The sequence below is a fragment of the Eptatretus burgeri genome, chromosome 14 (genome assembly GCF_056783735.1).
Source record: "Eptatretus burgeri isolate ZD-2024b chromosome 14, Ebu_testis_v1, whole genome shotgun sequence".
Taxonomy (NCBI): Eukaryota; Metazoa; Chordata; class Myxini; order Myxiniformes; family Myxinidae; genus Eptatretus; species Eptatretus burgeri.
The window spans coordinates 47,456,024-47,475,907 of NC_140974.1; the positions used below are offsets into that span (position 1 = coordinate 47,456,024).

Consider the following 19,884-nt stretch of genomic DNA (forward strand, 5'->3'; position numbering starts at 1 on the left):
CCGTAATCACTCGTGTAAATTACACAGGGTACTTTTCAGATAAAATTCTCAGGAAATACCAGTTTATACGTATAACCCACACCCCAAAAATTAACTCGACAGCAAAAATGAACTCCATCTCAGGACTGGAATCCTATTAATAATACTCGAAGGGCACTCGGTACAGCGCATTCCTCTGCCACGTAATACCTGATCCACAAGAACATATCCGGCCGAATACATTTTTCAAATATCATGCTATATGTAGTTTTTGGTCCTATCTCTCAATGGTGAAGATACACTTTAAAAATTAAACAATTCTCGTATCCAGATCTGGATTCGGCTCTTCGCCAAAATCGAATCAATTTGTCCATGCAACACCCCCAACCTGTCCACAACTTTTTGAGATATCGTGCTATATATCGTTTTTGGCCTCTCTCTGAATGGTGAAGAATTACTTTAAAAATTCTAGTAGCCGGATCCAGATCCGGAACTTCACCAAAATATAATCAGTTCATCCTTGTCACACACCCAACCTGTCCACAAAATTTCATCAAATCTATCCACAATGTTTTGAGATATCCTACACACAAACAAAGAAACAGACAGAAAGAGGTGAAAACATGACCTCCTTTATCTTCAGTGGCAGAGGTAAAAAAATGTCATTCCTTTCACGCCGTAAAGGCACATAGGGTTGCCAAGGCAGTTTCATTGGCAAGGAGTACACAGTCCTGGATGGGTCGCCACTCTGACGCAGGTTACCCCGAATGGTTAGTTACCCAGGATGCTGGTATTCATTTCGCTGACGTTGGAAGGATGACAGGCTGAGTCAACCCCACCAGGTGCTAATTAAACGGAGAAAAACAGGGGCTCAAACTCAGGACTCCAAACTTCCAAGTCAGCCAGCTTAACCACTAAGCCAACACCAGGCAACTGGAAACGGTGAACTCAAAAGCAGTGTTTTGTCGATCGATGGAGAGAGCCATTTTCGATGGTGTGAAAGTCAGCATAATGGATGACTTCCAACTTGTGTGAAACAATATAATGTGTCGAATGGACCTCAACTCTTCTCGAGTGAAATGTGACATATATCACGTTAGTGCAATAAAGTGCTCATTCGTCACTCTCAGTCCAAAGCGAGTCCTTCGCTTGCACTAATTCTCACAGTCTATTGTGCTATGATACACATTGTTAATCCCCAAGCTTATTTTGCTGCTTTAGCAACGTATATTTTTAAGTAACGAAGGTTGGTCTTACGTGGGTGTGAGAAATCTGGAGAAATAGAGCTTTCACTTTAGTTCTCAAAGATAATACGCAGCCCAAATTTTGATCAATATTTCTATGGAAAAAGTGCGGCTTGTACACAAGTGATTATGGCATTCAAAACATCCAACCGTGTCATCTTTTCTTTCTGCCATCTTTCTATCAACCCCACCGAGCACCCACCTCCATGGGATAGATAACAGTCTGTGCAGTTGCACCAGCCAAAGAACCAGACAGGAATCTTTCGATGATACCGATGGGCTTCCCGCTCTCAGAGCCAATAAGCCTCTTGATCTGCACGTGCAGGATAGAACCTTCAATAACTCCATATAACATAACGCATCGAGAAATATTTAATAAAAGGCAAACAAAAAAAAATTGGTTCTTCAATTCACTAAAATCTGCAAAATGTAATGTTATACAACATAAGTATATTATTGCCAGGAGTTGTTATTGGAACCGACCACAAAAAGCCCATAAGGTTGTGGCACACAAAAAATTACAAGGAAGAAGAGATGCAGAGAAAAGCATGACTTTGCCCATCGAGCCCGATGCCCTGCCACCAAATGAATGATTCAATTTTTCTGCTTCAGTGGCATATTCAAAGATTCATTTGATGGCAAGCAATTGGTGATATGAAGAATATATAAAACACCAGTACCAATGAAATAGCCCAACACATCACCTTAACCCTTTGAACCCTGAGCTCCTTGGACTGTCGGCTCCCCCATCCTGGGATCCCTGGAAAAAAATCCGGCTGATCAAGTATACATGGAGGTTTGAATATCGGCTGGTAAACCGGGTGCTCGGGTATATGGAGGTTTGGATAGCGGCTGGTAGACCGGGTGTTAGGGTATAGGGAGGTTTGAATCGAGGCTGGTAAACCGGCCGCTTATGTTATGGAGGTTTGAATAGAGGCTGGTAAACCGGCCGCTCGGGTATATGGAGGTTTGAATAGAGGCTGGTAAACCGGCCACTCGGGTATATGGAGGTTTGAATAGAGGCTGGTAAACCGGCCGCTTGTGTATATGGAGGTTTGAATCGAGGCTGGTAAACCGGCCGCTTGTGTATATGGAGATGTGAATCGAGGCTGGTAAACCGGCCGCTTGGGTATATGGAGGTTTGAATCGAGGCTGGTAAACCGGCCGCTTGTGTATATGGAGGTTTGAATCTCGGCTGGTAAACCGGCCGCTTGGGTATATGGAGGTTTGAATCTCGGCTGGTAAACCGGCCACTTGGGTATATGGAGGTGTGAATAGAGGCTGGTAAACCGGCCGCTTGGGTATATGGAGGTTTGAATCGAGGCTGGTAAACCGGCCGCTTGTGTATATGGAGGTTTGAATCTCGGCTGGTAAACCGGCCGCTCGGGTATATGGAGGTGTGAATAGAGGCTGGTAAACCGGCCGCTCGGGTATATGGATATTTGAATAGCGGCTGGAAAACCGGCCGCTCAGGTATATGGAGGTGTGAATAGAGGCTGGTAAACCGGCCGCTTGTGTATATGGAGGTGTGAATAGAGGCTGGTAAACCGGCCGCTCGGGTATATGGAGGTTTGAATCGAGGCTGGTAAACCGGCCGCTCGGGTATATGGAGGTGTGAATAGAGGCTGGTAAACCGGCCGCTCGGGTATATGGATATTTGAATAGAGGCTGGTAAACCGGCCGCTCGGGTATATGGAGGTTTGAATAGTGGCTGGTAAACCGGCCGCTCGGGTATATGGATATTTGAATAGAGGCTGGTAAACCGGCCGCTTGGGTATATGGAGGTTTGAATAGTGGCTGGTAAACCGGCCGCTCGGGTATATGGAGGTTTGAATAGTGGCTGGTAAACCGGCCGCTTGGGTATATGGAGGTTTGAATAGAGGCTGGTAAACCGGCCGCTCGGGCATATGGAGGTTTGAATAGTGGCTGGTAAACCGGCCGCTTGGGTATATGGAGGTTTGAATAGTGGCTGGTAAACCGGCCGCTTGGGTATATGGAGGTTTGAATAGAGGCTGGTAAACCGGCCGCTTGGGTATATGGAGGTTTGAATAGTGGCTGGTAAACCGGCCGCTCGGGTATATGGAGGTTTGAATAGTGGCTGGTAAACCGGCCGCTCGGTTATATGGAGGTTTGAATAGAGGCTGGTAAACCGGCCACTCGGGTATATGGAAGTATGAATAGAGGCTGGTAAACCGGCCGCTTGTGTATATGGAGGTTTGAATAGTGGCTGGTAAACCGGCCGCTTGGGTATATGGAGGTTTGAATAGAGGCTGGTAAACCGGCCGCTTGTGTTATGGAGGTTTGAATAGAGGCTGGAAAACCGGCCGCTGGGGTATATGGATATTTGAATAGAGGCTGGTAAACCGGCCGCTCGGGTATATGGAGGTTTGAATAGAGGCTGGTAAACCGGCCGCTTGTGTTATGGAGGTTTGAATCTCGGCTGGTAAACCGGCCGCTGGGGCATATGGATATTTGAATAGAGGCTGGTAAACCGGCCGCTCGGGCATATGGAGGTTTGAATAGAGGCTGGTAAACCGGCCGCTCGGGTGTATGGATATTTGAATAGAGGCTGGTAAACCGGCCGCTCGGGTATATGGAGGTTTGAATAGTGGCTGGTAAACCGGCCGCTTGGGTATATGGAGGTTTGAATAGTGGCTGGTAAACCGGCCGCTCGGGTATATGGAGGTTTGAATAGTGGCTGGTAAACCGGCCGCTCGGGTATATGGAGGTTTGAATAGCTGCTGGTAAACCGGCCGCTTGGGTATATGGAGGTGTGAATCGAGGCTGGTAAACCGGCCGCTCGGGTGTATGGATATTTGAATAGAGGCTGCTAAACCGGCCGCTCGGGTATATGGAGGTTTGAATAGAGGCTGGTAAACCGGCCGCTCGGGTGTATGGATATTTGAATAGAGGCTGGTAAACCGGCCGCTCGGGTATATGGAGGTTTGAATAGTGGCTGGTAAACCGGCCGCTTGGGTATATGGAGGTTTGAATAGTGGCTGGTAAACCGGCCGCTCGGGTATATGGAGGTTTGAATAGTGGCTGGTAAACCGGCCGCTCGGGTATATGGAGGTTTGAATAGTTGCTGGTAAACCGGCCGCTTGGGTATATGGAGGTTTGAATAGTGGCTGGTAAATCGGCCGCTCGGGTGTATGGATATTTGAATAGAGGCTGGTAAACCGGCCGCTCGGGTATATGGAGGTTTGAATAGTGGCTGGTAAACCGGCCGCTTGTGTATATGGAGGTTTGAATCGAGGCTGGTAAACCGGCCGCTTGTGTATATGGAGGTTTGAATCGAGACTGGTAAACCGGCCGCTTGGGTGTATGGATGTTTGAATAGTGGCTGGTAAACCGGCCGCTCGGGTATATGGAGGTTTGAATAGTTGCTGGTAAACCGGCCGCTTGGGTATATGGAGGTGTGAATCGAGGCTGGTAAACCGGCCGCTTGGGTATATGGAGGTTTGAATAGTGGCTGGTAAACCGGCCGCTCGGGTGTATGGATATTTGAATAGAGGCTGGTAAACCGGCCGCTCGGGTATATGGAGGTTTGAATAGTGGCTGGTAAACCGGCCGCTTGTGTATATGGAGGTTTGAATCGAGGCTGGTAAACCGGCCGCTTGTGTATATGGAGGTTTGAATCAAGGCTGGTAAACCGGCCGCTCGGGTGTATGGATATTTGAATAGAGGCTGGTAAACCGGCCGCTCGGGTATATGGAGGTTTGAATAGTGGCTGGTAAACCGGCCGCTCGGGTATATGGAGGTTTGAATAGTGGCTGGTAAACCGGCCGCTCGGGTATATGGAGGTTTGAATAGTGGCTGGTAAACCGGCCGCTCGGGTATATGGAGGTTTGAATAGTGGCTGGTAAACCGGCCGCTCGGGTATATGGAGGTTTGAATAGTGGCTGGTAAACCGGCCGCTCGGGTGTATGGATATTTGAATAGAGGCTGGTAAACCGGCCGCTTGGGTATATGGAGGTGTGAATCGAGGCTGGTAAACCGGCCGCTTGTGTTCTGGAGGTTTGAATAGAGGCTGGTAAACCGGCCGCTCGGGTGTATGGATATTTGAATGGAGGCTGGTAAACTGGCCGCTCGGGTATATGGAGGTTTGAATAGTGGCTGGTAAACCGGCCGCTTGTGTATATGGAGGTTTGAATCTCGGCTGGTAAACCGGCCGCTCGGGTATATGGAGGTTTGAATAGAGGCTGGTAAACCGGCCACTCGGGTATATGGAGGTTTGAATAGAGGCTGGTAAACCGGCCGCTTGTGTATATGGAGGTTTGAATCGAGGCTGGTAAACCGGCCGCTTGTGTATATGGAGGTTTGAATCGAGGCTGGTAAACCAGCCGCTTGGGTATATGGAGGTTTGAATCGAGGCTGGTAAACCGGCCGCTTGTGTATACGGAGGTTTGAATCTCGGCTGGTAAACCGGCCGCTTGGGTATATGGAGGTGTGAATAGAGGCTGGTAAACTGGCCGCTTGGGTATATGGAGGTTTGAATCGAGGCTGGTAAACCGGCTGCTTGTGTATATGGAGGTTTGAATCTCGGCTGGTAAACCGGCCGCTCGGGTATATGGATATTTGAATAGCGGCTGGAAAACCGGCCGCTCAGGTATATGGAGGTGTGAATAGAGGCTGGTAAACCGGCCGCTCGGGTATATGGAGGTTTGAATCGAGGCTGGTAAACCGGCCGCTTGTGTATATGGAGGTTTGAATCTCGGCTGGTAAACCGGCCGCTCGGGCATATGGAGGTTTGAATAGAGGCTGGTAAACCGGCCGCTCGGGTGTATGGATATTTGAATAGAGGCTGGTAAACCGGCCGCTTGGGTATATGGAGGTGTGAATTGAGGCTGGTAAACCGGCCGCTCGGGTATATGGAGGTGTGAATAGAGGCTGGTAAACCGGCCGCTTGGGTATATGGAGGTGTGAATAGAGTCTGGTAAACTGGCCGCTTGGGTATATGGAGGTTTGAATCGAGGCTGGTAAACTGGCCGCTTGGGTATATGGAGGTGTGAATAGAGGCTGGTAAACTGGCCGCTCGGGTATATGGATATTTGAATAGAGGCTGGTAAACCGGCCGCTCGGGTATATGGAGGTTTGAATCTCGGCTGGTAAACTGGCCGCTTGGGTATATGGAGGTGTGAATAGAGGCTGGTAAACCGGCCGCTCGGGTATATGGAGGTTTGAATCTCGGCTGGTAAACCGGCCGCTTGGGTATATGGAGGTGTGAATAGAGGCTGGTAAACCGGCCGCTCGGGTATATGGATATTTGAATAGAGGCTGGTAAACCGGCCGCTCGGGTATATGGAGGTTTGAATCGAGGCTGGTAAACCGGCCGCTCGGGTATATGGATATTTGAATAGAGGCTGGTAAAATGGCCACTTAACTCGGGTTCAAAGAGTTACCAATCCCCTACCAACACACATACTTCCACCTGGTGACATCTCCATGATGCAAACCATGTTAAAAAAATAAATAAAAAAAAGGAAAAAAAGCATGCTAAGTCGTTCACCAATTTCATTCAATCTTCTATCGATATTATGAAAAGCTGTGCAAATGTCATTAAATATTTTTGCTGTTGCACCTTGTGTCTTGTATGACCAGATAAATAAATAAAAATTACACAAGTTATGACATGAGAAATCAATTTCTTGAATCTAATCATTTTGTGATGAAGAATCACTGTGTTGTTCTTTCATTTTGTCAGACAAGTTTATCGATCGACATGTTATGTGCACAAAAATATGGAGTTTTTGAGAAGAATGAGGAACAAGAAGAAGCCTTGCCTGCTCATAGGACATGAACTTAATGGCAGTCTCTGGCGCAATCTTCACCACATTCACTCCATTTCCACGCCAAAGTGACCTTAAGCCGCCTTCGCTCACCATCGTACGTAGGCCACCAATCAAGCCGATACGATTGGACCGTGAAGATTTCACCTGCAGGACAAACATCCAGGCTGGAATACTTTGAATTAAAGGATCTGCATCATAGGTTCCGCCTAAAACAAAGCCCTCACATACCATTACCATCACTTTCAGTGTTTCTGGTACAAAATTTCTTAAACTACTAGAATGAACTGTGACAAACAACTACACTCTCTACCCGAGTCAACTTTTCTTAAATTTTTTTTGTATACTTTGTCGAGGCTGGTATAAGAGCAAACACACAGAACATATAACAAATGGAGCAGGAGACAAGATGGGTGGGAGGAAGCACACAGAGACATTAGGAGATCTGTGGAAGGGAGAGGGATGGGTTGGGGTACACAGGGTAACCAAGATAGACACTTCAGGGACTTTTAGGAATGAAAGCAGGGAATTTGAAGGAGGCGGGTTTGGGGTGGATTAACGGGGGTCGAAAAGATCAGGTTTTGAATGGGGGAAGATATGAGATGGTAGTGAACAGCTGTTTTGAAGGCGTGGAGTGAAGAGAGGGATTGAAGAGTGTGTGGGAGTTTGTTCCAGAGGCGGGAAAAAAGAGGAATGAAAGAGTGAAGGTGAGCGGTGATTCTTGATTTTGGTAGTTTCACCAGAAGGGGGTTGCTGGCGGACCCTGAACGCCCTGCGGAAACATGGGGGGGGGGACAGAGTAGGGAGAGGGCAAGGCCAGAGAGGAGATGGTAGAAGACAGAAAGACCACCAACCTGCCTGTGGTGAGAGAGTGAGACCCAAAGACTCAGCCTCACAGCGGGAGATACCGATGATCCTAAAAGCCTTGGTTTTCACAGCGCGAAGCCCAGAAAGTGAGAAGTTGGAGCACCACCCCAGAGATGAGAGCAGTACCCCATCAGGCTGTGGATAAAAGCTTCGTATGTGATCAGGAGCTCAGGTGTGCCAAGGAAGGACTTTTCACGACGGAGAATGCCCAGTCGGTGACTGGCATTGGAGGCCATCTTGGAAATGTGGCTTTCCCAGGAAAGATCATGGTAGATAGTGAGACCCAGAAGTTTGGTGAAAGGACTTCCTCAAGAGGATTGTTGAGAAAGTAGATGTGGGTTCCCCCCCCCCCCAGACGGTCCTTTCGGAGAGACATAGTGAGAGTGTGAGATTTGTCATGATTGAATGACATGTTCCAAGTGTTGGATCAGCTTGTGATTTTATCCGGATCAGCAGAGAGTGAAGAGGCTGCTGCTTGCCGATCTGTGGGATGAAAGATGGTATGGCAGAGGGTGGAGCCATCAGCAAAGAGATAAAGAGGATTTTCCAGAGAGTTGGAGAGATCATTGATGAAAAGCAGAAAAAGCACAGGGCCCAGAACACTGCCTTGAGGAACTCCAGCCTGGACATGAAGACTGGATGAGAGAATTCCATTAAAAGCCACATGCTGACTATGACAGGAGAGTAAGTCTGCGAGCCATGAGTGGAGATTGCCTTGGATACTATAGGAAGAGAGTTTGGTGAGCAGGGTGGGGTGCCAGACCGTAACGAAAGCACACAATATGTTGAGGGAGATGGCCATGATCTCATGTTTGGCACTGATGGCCTTCCTCCATTGTTGGGAAAGCAGAAGTAGTATGTCTAGGGTTGAGTGACCTGGTTTAATTCCAAATTGATGATCGGAAATCAAGCCATTAGAGAAGAGGAAGGATTTAATGTCAAAAGCGATGATAGATTCCATAACCTTGCTAATGATTGGGAGTAGGCTGATTGGTCTGTCGTTGCTGGGATCTTTTTTTGCACCGCAGAGTGGTCACGTTTGCTTATTTCCATGCAGATGGCAGATGGCTTTGAGCAAATGACAGTGTGAAGAGAACAGAGAGAGGGTGAGCAAGAGCAGCTGAGCAGGCTTGTAGGACACATGGGCTGATGCCATCTGGACCGGTTGCAGAATCAGTCGCGGTTTGACAGCAAAATCTCCACCTTGTCGGGAGAAAAGGACACAGAGTCCAGGAACAGTTGGGTGCGACTGGCAAAGGTGGGTACAGAAACCAATGGGTTTGCACCACAACATTTAGAAGCAAACACAGAGTTTAGGTATTCAGCCTTTTCACGTGCAGTGTCAGCTGTGAGGCCATTTGAGGTAAGAGAGGGGATGGAGGGGGAACATACACCGGAAACAGACTAAACCAGATGCCACCAAGATTTGGAGGAGGGAGATAGGTCTGACAGTTCAGACTTCAGATGAGAAGGATGTTGTTTCATGGCTCTCCTGAGGGTAGACACACACTTGTTCCGAGCTCTGTGCAAGGAACTCAGATCGACTTCATTTGGATTAGACTTCCATGAGGCGAAGGCAAATTGTTTCAGGACATGCCTTGCCACAAGTTTCAGTGTACCATGGGCAGGAGGAAGGCTATGACAACTGAAGACAAGATGGGATAAATCTGTGCACGAGAGAGAGCAAGTTTTTGTGAAAGAATTCCAAGTAGAAATGTTCCAATTGATGTCAGAGAAAGTAGAAATGGGAGACCAATCTAGAAGTTTGATGGCTGCTTGAAGTGCCTGCCAGTCGTCCTTAGTGAAATGCCAGACTCGATGGGGCTGAGGTGGTTCTCTAATAACAGCCAGAGAGATGTCCACTTTGACAAGCATATGGTCAGATGAACCAATTGGAGCAAAGGAAGAACAGCAGACATTAGCAGGGAAATTGGTCAGAAGCAAATAGAGAAGAGATGGAGTACCGTTGGTTGAGATCCGGGTCAGGAAGATGACAGATTGTGTCAGTCCCAATGAGTCACAGAAGACATTTGCTGAAGTGCCATGGCATGTGAGAGAGGTGCCCACACCCAGCCAACTAGCATGATGACAATTTTTTGTTTGGATGAGAGGATAGAAGTTGGTCCATGTTTTCGGTGAGTGAGATGGAAATGGAGTCATCACTGTTTGGTGGACGGTGCAACACATATAAACATGAGGTGGGAGAGGAGGGGAAGCCGTAGTCTGAGGTATTCCTGGGGGTGTGTGGGAGTGAGTGCAGTTCATGGAGAGTGATGAATCGAGTTTTTAATGAAGAGAGCAACTCCACTGTGAGGATGAGACTCAGGTCTGTCATATTGGAGGAGGGAGTAACCAGGGAGAGATACTAAGGAGTCAGAGAAATCTTGAAGAAGGAAAGTTTCTGTTGAGCAGATCATGTCTGGTTTGTCAGTGGCAACCTGTTTGGAAAGACCTGTCGGGTTAGAGCAAAGGCCTTAGATGTTTGAGGTCCATACTGTTAAGGAAGAGGGAGGGAGGAGGCTTTGGGTGCAGGGGAGGGGAAGGGTAGGACAAGGTAGGAGGGGGGAGGTAGAGAGAGTTGTTGATAGTGTGTGGGGGATTGCAGAAGAGCTAGGGGAGAGGGCCAGATGAGGAGGAGGACAAAAGGCTCGGTGGTGCTGGGATGAGGCGCAGTGGTGCGTATTAAGAGAGTGGGCAGAGGGAAGTCTAAGTTTGGAGGAGGTGTAGGAATGAGTTGGAAGAGAGAGGGCAGGGGAAGGAGGCAGCTTTGTGGATGTGAGGGGGGGGGGAACTTTTACAAGGGGGAGTGAAGGGGGAGATTTGAGGGAGAAGGGTAAGAGGGGAGAATTGAGGGAGAAGGGTGAGGGGGAGCTTTTGAGAAAGGTGAGAGGGAAGCTTGGAGGGAGAAGATAGTGAAGGTTGCTTTGCAAGGGAGGGGTGAGAGGGAAGCTCTGAGATTGAGGGGAGCCGAGAGCAGGAACGGCCGTAGGGCAGGAGAGTGAGGGAGAGGTGGGAGAGGGGAAGGATGAGACTTGGTAGCGGTATGGTGAAGAAGGGAGTGGGTAGGGAGAGGCACAATATTTGAGGGGTTGGGAAGAGGGGGAGGTGTGACGAAAGGAAAGAAAGAGCATGTTTGAGATGTTGAGGAGTGTACTGATTGAGAGAGTGAGGGGAGTCGAGAGATCTGTTAGGTTAGAACGGAGCCCAAAGATGTTAGAACACCACACAGTTTGACACCAGAGGAGGAGCTGATAGTAAAGCAGGTGACAGTGAAGAGATGCTAAGAGAGGAGGTAAGATGAGGGGCAAGATTGAAGGGGTAAGGAGAGGGTACAACAGATGAGGAGTTAGTCGGAGGTAGATTTAAAGAGGATGGGTGAATTGGCACTGAAGTTGGAAAAAAGAAGAACGATTGATGGAATGCGAACATGCTTTGCAAAGTAGGATTTAAATTTTTTTAAAGTCAGAGATATGTTTAAAGATGTTACAGGAAGGATGCAATAAAGGAGAATTAAGAGAATGGAGAAAAGAAACGTTGTAACAGTGCGACTTTTTTGACAAGGGATGAAGGAAACGTCAAATTGAAAACAGACTTTTGAAGAAGAAAAGTAGTAGTGAATTATGATACAATACAGAGAGAACCACATGCATGAAAGAGGTATTGAAACATTTAAAAAAAAGGTTTTTTAAAATTATTATTATTATTTATAAAGATTAGGTAAGATAAGGTAAAGGAAAGGTTGAAGAAAATATTGTGAGGGGTGTGGTGAATGTGGCTTGGCAAAAGTAGAAGGAAGATGGTGAATCGGCGAGAGTAGCAGGAATAAGAAGAGGAGGGAGAGAAGTCACAAGGTTACGGTGCATATAAAGTGAGAATGGAAATTTTTTTTTTTTTTAAGATCAGGTAAAGGAAAGGTTGAAGAAAAGATCGTGAAGGTGTATGGTGAATGTGGACCTGCAAAAGTAGAAGGAACAAGAAGAGGTAGAGAAGTCATGTGATTATAGTGGGATATAAGGTGAGAAGAGAAAAGACATAAATTATTGTTACTTACGAAATCTAAAGATTTTGTAAGTATATTGATGACTTCCGTTTCTGTTTGTTTGTTTGTTTGTTTGTATGTTTGTTACTTACGAAATGTAAAGCTTTCGTAATTATATTGATGACTTCCGTTTCTGTTTGTTTGTTTGTTTGTATGTTTGTTACTTACGAAATCTAAAGATTTTGTAAGTATATTGATGCCTTCCGTTTCTGTTTGTTTGTTTGTTACTGACGAAATCTAAAGATTTTGTAAGTATATTGATGCCTTCCGTTTCTGTTTGTTTGTTTGTTTGTATGTTTGTTACTTACGAAATCTAAATATTTTTAAGTATATTGATGACTTCCGTTTCTGTTTGTTTGTTTGTTTGTATGTTTGTTACTTACGGAATCTAAAGATTTTGTAAGTATATTGATGACTTCCGTTTCTGTTTGTTTGTTTGTTTGTTTGTTTGTATGTTTGTTACTTACGAAATCTAAAGATTTTTAAATATATTGATGACTTCCGTTTCTGTTTGTTTGTTTGTTTGTATGTTTGTTACTTACGAAATCTAAAGATTTTGTAAGTATATTGATGACTTCCGTTTCTGTTTGTTTGTTTGTTTGTATGTTTGTTGGCACAATAACTCGAGAACGAAAGAAGCTACCAATGTCAAATTGCACCACGTGATTCAGGAGGGTGATGGCAAGTGCTGATTAGATTTTGGTCGAAATCGGTCAAAGGTCAAGGTCACAGTGAGGTCAAATATCCGATTTTTGATGGTTTGGTACAGATAACTCGAGAACAGAAGAAGCTACCAATGTCAAATTACACCACGTGATTCAGGAGGGTGATGGCTTGTGCTGATTATATTTTGGTCAAAATCGGTCAAAGGTCAAGGTCACAGTGAGGTCAAACATCCAAAAAATGATAACTCGAGAACGGAAGAAGCTACCAATGTCAAATTACACCATGTGATTCAGGAGGGTGATGGCTTGCACTGATTAGATTTTGGTCAAAATCGGTCAAAGGTCAAGGTCACGATGAGGTCAAACATCCAAAACATTCGATTTTTGATGGTTTGGTACAGAATCATCGTAGAAACTTCTAGTTTGCGTCGCTACCTTCTCAAGAGACAGCTTTTATTAGACAAGGTCAGAGGTCAAGTTGACGATTTCGTAAGTACCAGTCTATGACTGCTTGTTTGTTTGTTTTTTTGATTTAAATAGAGTTCTCACTTGTAGCGTCAAACATTAAAAAAAAAAATTCATTTAAAATCGGTTCACAAGCCGGAATGTAAACATTCCAAAATTACATGAGCACAACCGAGATGAGTGAGTTTCGCAAATAATCTTTTAAAAGATGCGACTACCAGTATCCTTGAAAGAGCATCAAAGCCTCAGTCTTCTGTTCATGCTCAGTAACAACATTACAAATGGCTGCCACAATGGACAGATTTGCATCGGGACCTCAACCAAAATCAAATCGGTTTGTTCTCGTCACCTCCCCAACTCATACACCAAGTTTTGTCATAATCCGTCCACACCGTTTTGAGATATCATGCTATAAATTGTTTTTGGCCCAATCTCTCAATGGTGAAGAATCCCTTAAAAAATAAAAAAAAAATTCTCGCATCCGGATCCTGATCTTCACCAAAATCGAATCAATTCGTCCTCGTCACACACCCAACCTGTCCACCAGGTTTCGTCCGAATCCATCCACAACTTTTTGGGATATTCTGCTCACAGACAGATAGACAGACAGACATACTCGTACAAACAGAGACAAACAGAAAGGGGTGAAAACAACCTCCAGCTGCCTTCGATGGTGGAGCTAATAAACATTAACAATATCCAACTCAGTACATGTTGGGAAACAGCTCTGTGACCTGAGGAGAAAACCTTTGCTAATTGCAGAAAGCTTAGTTTGCGTCACAGAAGCACAATATTTTCTACAAACCTTTTATCTTGTATTCAAAACGTTGTCCTCAAGAGTACTTGAAACATAAATTGTTACCTTAGATGCAAATAACTCTTAAAATGTTTTTAATAAGGCAAGCATGCCTTAAAACCACATCAGTTTGACACTCTCATACCACTCACTCACCTCTACCCTGATAAATCAAATCAAAGTACAGCCTGAAGGAATCATCCAATACATTCACCGTCCATCCCAGCCACAATTAACAAAATGATATTTCAAAAGCAGAGGAATTGACATTTCTCTTACCGTCTCTCAGAATGTACCATCGATTGGAAATGGGGTTCCCCCAAGTTATTACTCATTGGAAGTTATAAGCTTCACCTGCATGATCACTTTGAGACGGTCCAGTGGAGCTGTACAGGTACGTGAGACCGCCCCAGCACCCCCACCCGCCACCAGCTGGCGCCACCACAACCCCGATGTGCGCTCCTCCTCTGTGAACTCATCTGGCACAGTAAGACTGTCTCCCACGTCCAAGATCTGAGACCAGTCAAAAACACAATTTCGCTTTATTTCTCTCACTACGAGTAATTGATGGCATTATACCGGAGGAAACAAACGTTCCAAAAGGCTCAACATCTGTACAAAGTTAGACAAGACAACGGTGCAACATTAATGGAAAAGAGTGCTGACGGGGTGCAAGCCTTACAGTCGTGTGTTTCCAATACTGAAGAATCTCCTGCACACTGGAGGCTGGGTTCAACAGGTAGAAATCTCTCCATTCATTCCAATCAACTTGCATTGTGTTATCTTTATCCATACTAAGGAAGTGGGAAGGAAGAACAATCACATACAATACTGCAATGTTTGTAACACCCGCAATCATTTTATTTTTTATCAGCATGAAAAAGTGTTCGATTTTTGTTTCCCATAAAGATAAGTGCAGCCTTCACATGGAACCAAACTCTCACATCTTTAAGTATGAAAACGGGTATATAGAAGGGTAATGTGTTTGGGATGAAGAACTATGTGGTGTTGCAAAATGAAAATCGAAAAGCATAGTTTTAACCATAACGGCACTCGGTAGCGTGCATACCTCCGCCAGGCTAACAGTTTTACGTTTTGAATCCCACTGATAGGCCTGATCTGGATCTGGACCTGAACCAAAAACCTAATCGGCTTGTTATCTTCACCGACCAAACTCATCCACAGTTTTGTCATAACTCGTGCACATTTTGAGATATCGTTTTTGGCCCTATCTTTCAATGGTGAACCAACCTGTCCACCAAGTTTCGTCCAAATCTGTCCATAACTTTATGAGATATCATGCTAATAGACCAACAGACATGAAAACATAACCTCTGTCTACCTTTGGTGGCAGAGGTAATAAGTTTCAAAGAGAGTTTCAACACTTCCATGATCCTAAATACCTGTAGAAAAGAGCAGCTGTGGAAATACTCAGGAGTAAATTTGCTCAGTTCTACTGGCATTGCAACTACCTGGACACCAACACAGGTGACTGACAAGACAGTCCGTTTCATGACCAATCAGTCACCTTTTCAAGATCTTTTCTGCCTGCGTCAAAGTGATGTGCACGCCTAGATGCTCCATTGCATGCAGAATCTCTGAAGCATCAATCCGACCTGAGACACAAGGAAACAATCATCACCACACTCGTATTGCAAATAGTCAATTCCTTTCTACACAAAGTGTACAGACAGAACCATCAAAAGGATACAACATCCGGATCTCCTGAGTCCGTTCTAATAGTCGGTCCAACATGTAAGACATGTACATTTAAGCGAAGCATATAGATCATGAAGAACAGAATCAAGTCTCCCCAACTTCAGGTTTTACTCCCATTGTATTTTCAACTTTACAAAAACTATCCAGGATCATCATGCCAAATGAGAATTGCAGTCACACAGCCATATCCAGAAATAGTGTGGTGGTAACTTGGAAACCAGAAAAGAGGTGGGCTTGGGGAGGGTTAATGAGGATAGAAAAGATCATGGTTGTGAATGAAGAATGACCTGAGATGGTAGTGAATAGCTGTCTTGAATCTCTGGAGGGAAGAATGAGATTGAAGAGATTGGGGAAGTTGGTTCCACAGGTGGGGGGAAAAAGAGGAACGAATGAGCAGAGGTGAGCAGTGAGTCTGGATTTTGGGAGTTTATTAACATTAAGATAGTGGAGTATCAGAAGATTAGAAGATGGCAAATGTAGTATGAATATTTAGGATTCTCCTCTTTTTCTAGTGAATGCATATTGGACCACGATTCAATTGTGACTTTGTCCTGCTGGTTGCATCATTACTGAGATGCAGTTGTGTCTCCAACACAGTGGCCCTGTACATTATTGCAGCAATTTGGATTTGGACCAGCATGTTAGCACACAATGACCTACTCTTTTCAAAAGGCACCTTGGATCTTTAACATTCATTAGTGAAGGCTAGCAAGATGGGACACCAGCTTAATGTCCAGGGGTTCACACAATTTTTTGTATTTGGTTTTATATTTGAGTACCAGCAGTCCAATGAGTGCTACAAGCCTGTGGCCGGTATTGAGGAACTGAGCACTCCGGTAGACCCTGCAGTTCTAGATCATCCTCAAGCGACCATCAATGACCACATGGTCAATCTCCTTTGCCACACCACCAGCATTGGAATACCAAGTCCAGCGATGAGTCCGTGGGCGCCAAAACCATGAACCAGCCACTCTCAGTCCATGACTTCTTGTAAAGTCAAGGAACTCAGTGCTTTTCTGGTTCACAGTTCCAGATCCATGGGGACCAATACATGTCTCATAACCATCCCTATCAGTTCCAGTCGATGCATTGAAATCCCCCAACACTAGAAGAGTATATCGCCTGGGGCACTGATCAACCACAGACTCAAGCATGGCATAGAATACTTCTTTCACGGTGAGATCACTCGCCTCAGTTGGATTATATACAGAGACCAGGGAAACGACACCCAAGGAGTGACAAATCCTTAATCTCATAATACGCTTGTTGACCGGTGTTACCTCAATTATCATTGAAGTCAGTTTATTGGACACAGCTACAGCAATTCCTTGGGCATGGTAACCATCAGAGCGACCACTCCAACAGCAGAGATGCCAACTTTTGGAAATCAGAATTAGGGAGGATTTGCAACCGACACCAAATAATGTGCACGAAGCGCACATCTCGAGCGCAGAGCGCTCGACCCTTGCAGCGGGGTCCAGGGCCCGCCTTAGGGCCCTGGAAGCTCTGGGGTTCTAGACGCTCTCTAGTGCCCTCTGAGCCCTATTTTGGAGCATTTAACATGTTAAGAATTCCCACTTTTTGAACAAAAAAAGGGGAAAATTGTGCACTTTTTAATGTTACATGTATGTTAATATTAGTAAGTTAGGGGACAATCAAAGATTAACAAAAAGCACAAAAGAAGCAATATTTTTCTTACCTTACTGGCTGGTACTACTGCTGCTTGCTTTTTCCATGGCAGCTTTGCTGAGTGACAGCTGTGTGGCTCTTTTAGCCCTTCTGATTATGTCTTTGCTGTATTCTCTCTGGTAGCAAGGGGTGCTATGGGCTAGTTTTTCAATTAAGAGAGCTTCCAGGGTTTTGACACTCAAATTGGGACGAAATTCAGTATGATTCTTCCGTACAAGACTGAGTGCCCGCTCACATGATGCGTTCGAATGAGGAATGACCAAGATTCCCTTCATCACTTTGCTCAAATTAGGATACTTCTTGGCACCAGTGCAGGGATCTGTGATCTGTGAAATCCGATGCCACTGCTCATCCACTCTCACTGTCTCAGTAGCAATTGTAGCTATGGAGGCGTCTGCCTGGTAGTGAGCGAATTCACTCTCAAGACTGTCTATGTCACTATCACCGCCACTGAACAGACAGGGGAATTTCTTGATGAAAAACTCCACACAGTCAAACCCCACTTCTTGGTGTAGCTTAACATCCAGCACCTGAGCATGCTTGGCTAATTCATCATCTAGCGGCCAGGTTTTGAAGATGTAATTGCAGGCTTTCACATAATATGAGCGAACTGCACTGAAGAAACCTTGGATGTCTGACTCACTCAGAGTGAAGGTGGATTTCTTGAGACTCCTTTGTTCCCTTATATACAGTTTGGCATCGTTCCCAATCATGAGGTCCTCATCATTCTTCTGATGATTTCTGTCAGAGAAGGGTACATTTACCAGAGCAACCGATGACACCGATGGTTTCAAAAACCGTACGAAGATATCTTTCAGAAGACCATTCAATTCTCCGTGCAGGAGATGAATACAGGGTTCGTCTCTTTGGAGCAGAAGATTCGCCTTCTCAAAAAGCTTGTTAGCATATCGAAGGAAGAAACAATAGAGTTTTGTTTGTGGAGACAAGAACATCCTGTTGACACGTTTTTCTCTAGATTCCTGCACAGTGTTTGAGGAAGATGCGCTTTTAGTTGTAGAACTCGTAGTACACTTAGCCGCAGGGCGATCACACTTGCGTTTACTGCCAGCAGAAGAGGTCAGACTCGTAGTACCAGATCCAATTTTACGTTTGAGGAGAGAGCTTGAGGTAGGTGCAGCCAAGGAAGAAGATCTCTGATTCGAAGGTTTTGCTGAGCTTCTATCAAGTGATTTGGCAAAAGCAGAACTTAACTTGGGTCCTTCTTTGCCTGTAGATGGGACTATCACAGTCTTTCTCGACTCTGAAGGGATCTGCTTTGTAGATGAACGTGATGAAGGGCCGGTGATGCTACCTGCTCTCAGCATTGGTTTTGGTGCTGTCCCTGCTGTCTTCTTCGCAGCAGATACTGCAGTGGTAGTGGTGAATGCTGCTCCACTAGTGCTTGATCCTGCAGTGCCAGTACTGGCAGTAGATACAGTGCCGTCCTTCTTGCTCGTTGTTAGAGTCTTGGCTACAGTTGGTTGCATTTTTCTTCGTAGTTCTTCTTTGAAGAAGAGGCGAAGTGGCTCCCACTGTTCAATCAGCCTGTCTCGGCACTGACCAAGGGACAGCCACCTTGTTGCGACATGCTTCAGAATCTTGTGTGTCGGGGCATCACAGAGTTCTTGCAGTGCTTTCACTCCTTTGACGCGTTTACTACTTTTGTCCAAGTAGTAGTAAATATCGATGAGAAAGTCATCTAATTCAATGGGTAAGGCCTGAGCTGCCTTCTTGGCCGTATTGTGCATCATATGGCAAGGGCATCCCATGATGTAGCACTCTGGATTTTGTTTGTGGATATAAGCAGCGACTCCTTTGTGCTTGCCCACCATGACAGAGGCATTATCAGCACAAAAGGAAACACAATTTCCCCACGGAATTTTCCTGTCACTGAACTCATGATCAAGCAGTTTGAAAATGTTTTCTCCAGTGGAATCTTGTTTGCACGCAGGCAAACTTAGCAAACCTTGCTTCACAATCCCAGCACTGTTGTCATAGTACGAAATCAGGACAGGATATAGCTGGGCCTCACCACTGTCATTGCTACCGTCTGTAGCTAGGCTAAATGGAGCTAGTCTAGCAATATCGGCAATAGATGAAGCAGTAACATTTGACAACTCACCAATTATTGCTGAAGTTTTTGTTCTTGCACATCCATACTTTGAAGCAACTTTTGAATCTGGAAACATCTTTTGAAATAGAGGTCCAGCATGATCTGAGACTGATATGGGCAAGTTATGTTCCACAATAAATCCACTAAAGAGAAGTTCCGCTCGGGTAACATCCTCTTCCTCGCTTGTCCCTTGTTTGGTGAAATAATTCAGAAGTGTACCGGTACTCGTGCTCGAAGATCTCTCCTTTGCAATGTCTGTGTGCCGTTTGCTTCCAACGTGCTTCCGAATATCATCGCGACCTCCGTGCTCAACTGAAATATCAACGCTGCATACTGTACAATACGCATGATGAATTCCTCTTTCAGACTTTCGAATACACGGGTATTGGAGACTGTATTCGGTCTTGTACTTCTGAGACCATTTCTTGGTCTTCGTAAGCTTCTTTTCTGCCATTTCGTAATCAACATCGAGGGCTTGAAGCATCAGTAACTTCGAAGTCGATGTTCCACAGCTGCAGC

General features: G+C 45.4%; 1 protein-coding gene across 7 annotated transcripts in view; it reads right to left on the bottom strand.

The window, feature by feature from the left end:
- Positions 1-19,884, bottom strand: part of LOC147013116 (mitochondrial adenyl nucleotide antiporter SLC25A24-B-like) — a 70,779-nt gene that overhangs the window by 17,629 nt on the left and 33,266 nt on the right. For all 7 annotated transcript variants that reach the window (XM_085854712.1, XM_085854716.1, XM_085854714.1 and 4 more), the window contains 5 exons: positions 15,373-15,460; positions 14,527-14,638; positions 14,199-14,357; positions 7,007-7,159; positions 1,426-1,536 (listed from right to left, as the gene is read on the bottom strand). In XM_085854712.1, coding sequence (XP_085710838.1) covers positions 1,426-1,536; positions 7,007-7,159; positions 14,199-14,357; positions 14,527-14,638; positions 15,373-15,460 — 623 coding nt within the window. The remainder of the gene's footprint in view (positions 1-1,425; positions 1,537-7,006; positions 7,160-14,198; positions 14,358-14,526; positions 14,639-15,372; positions 15,461-19,884) is intronic.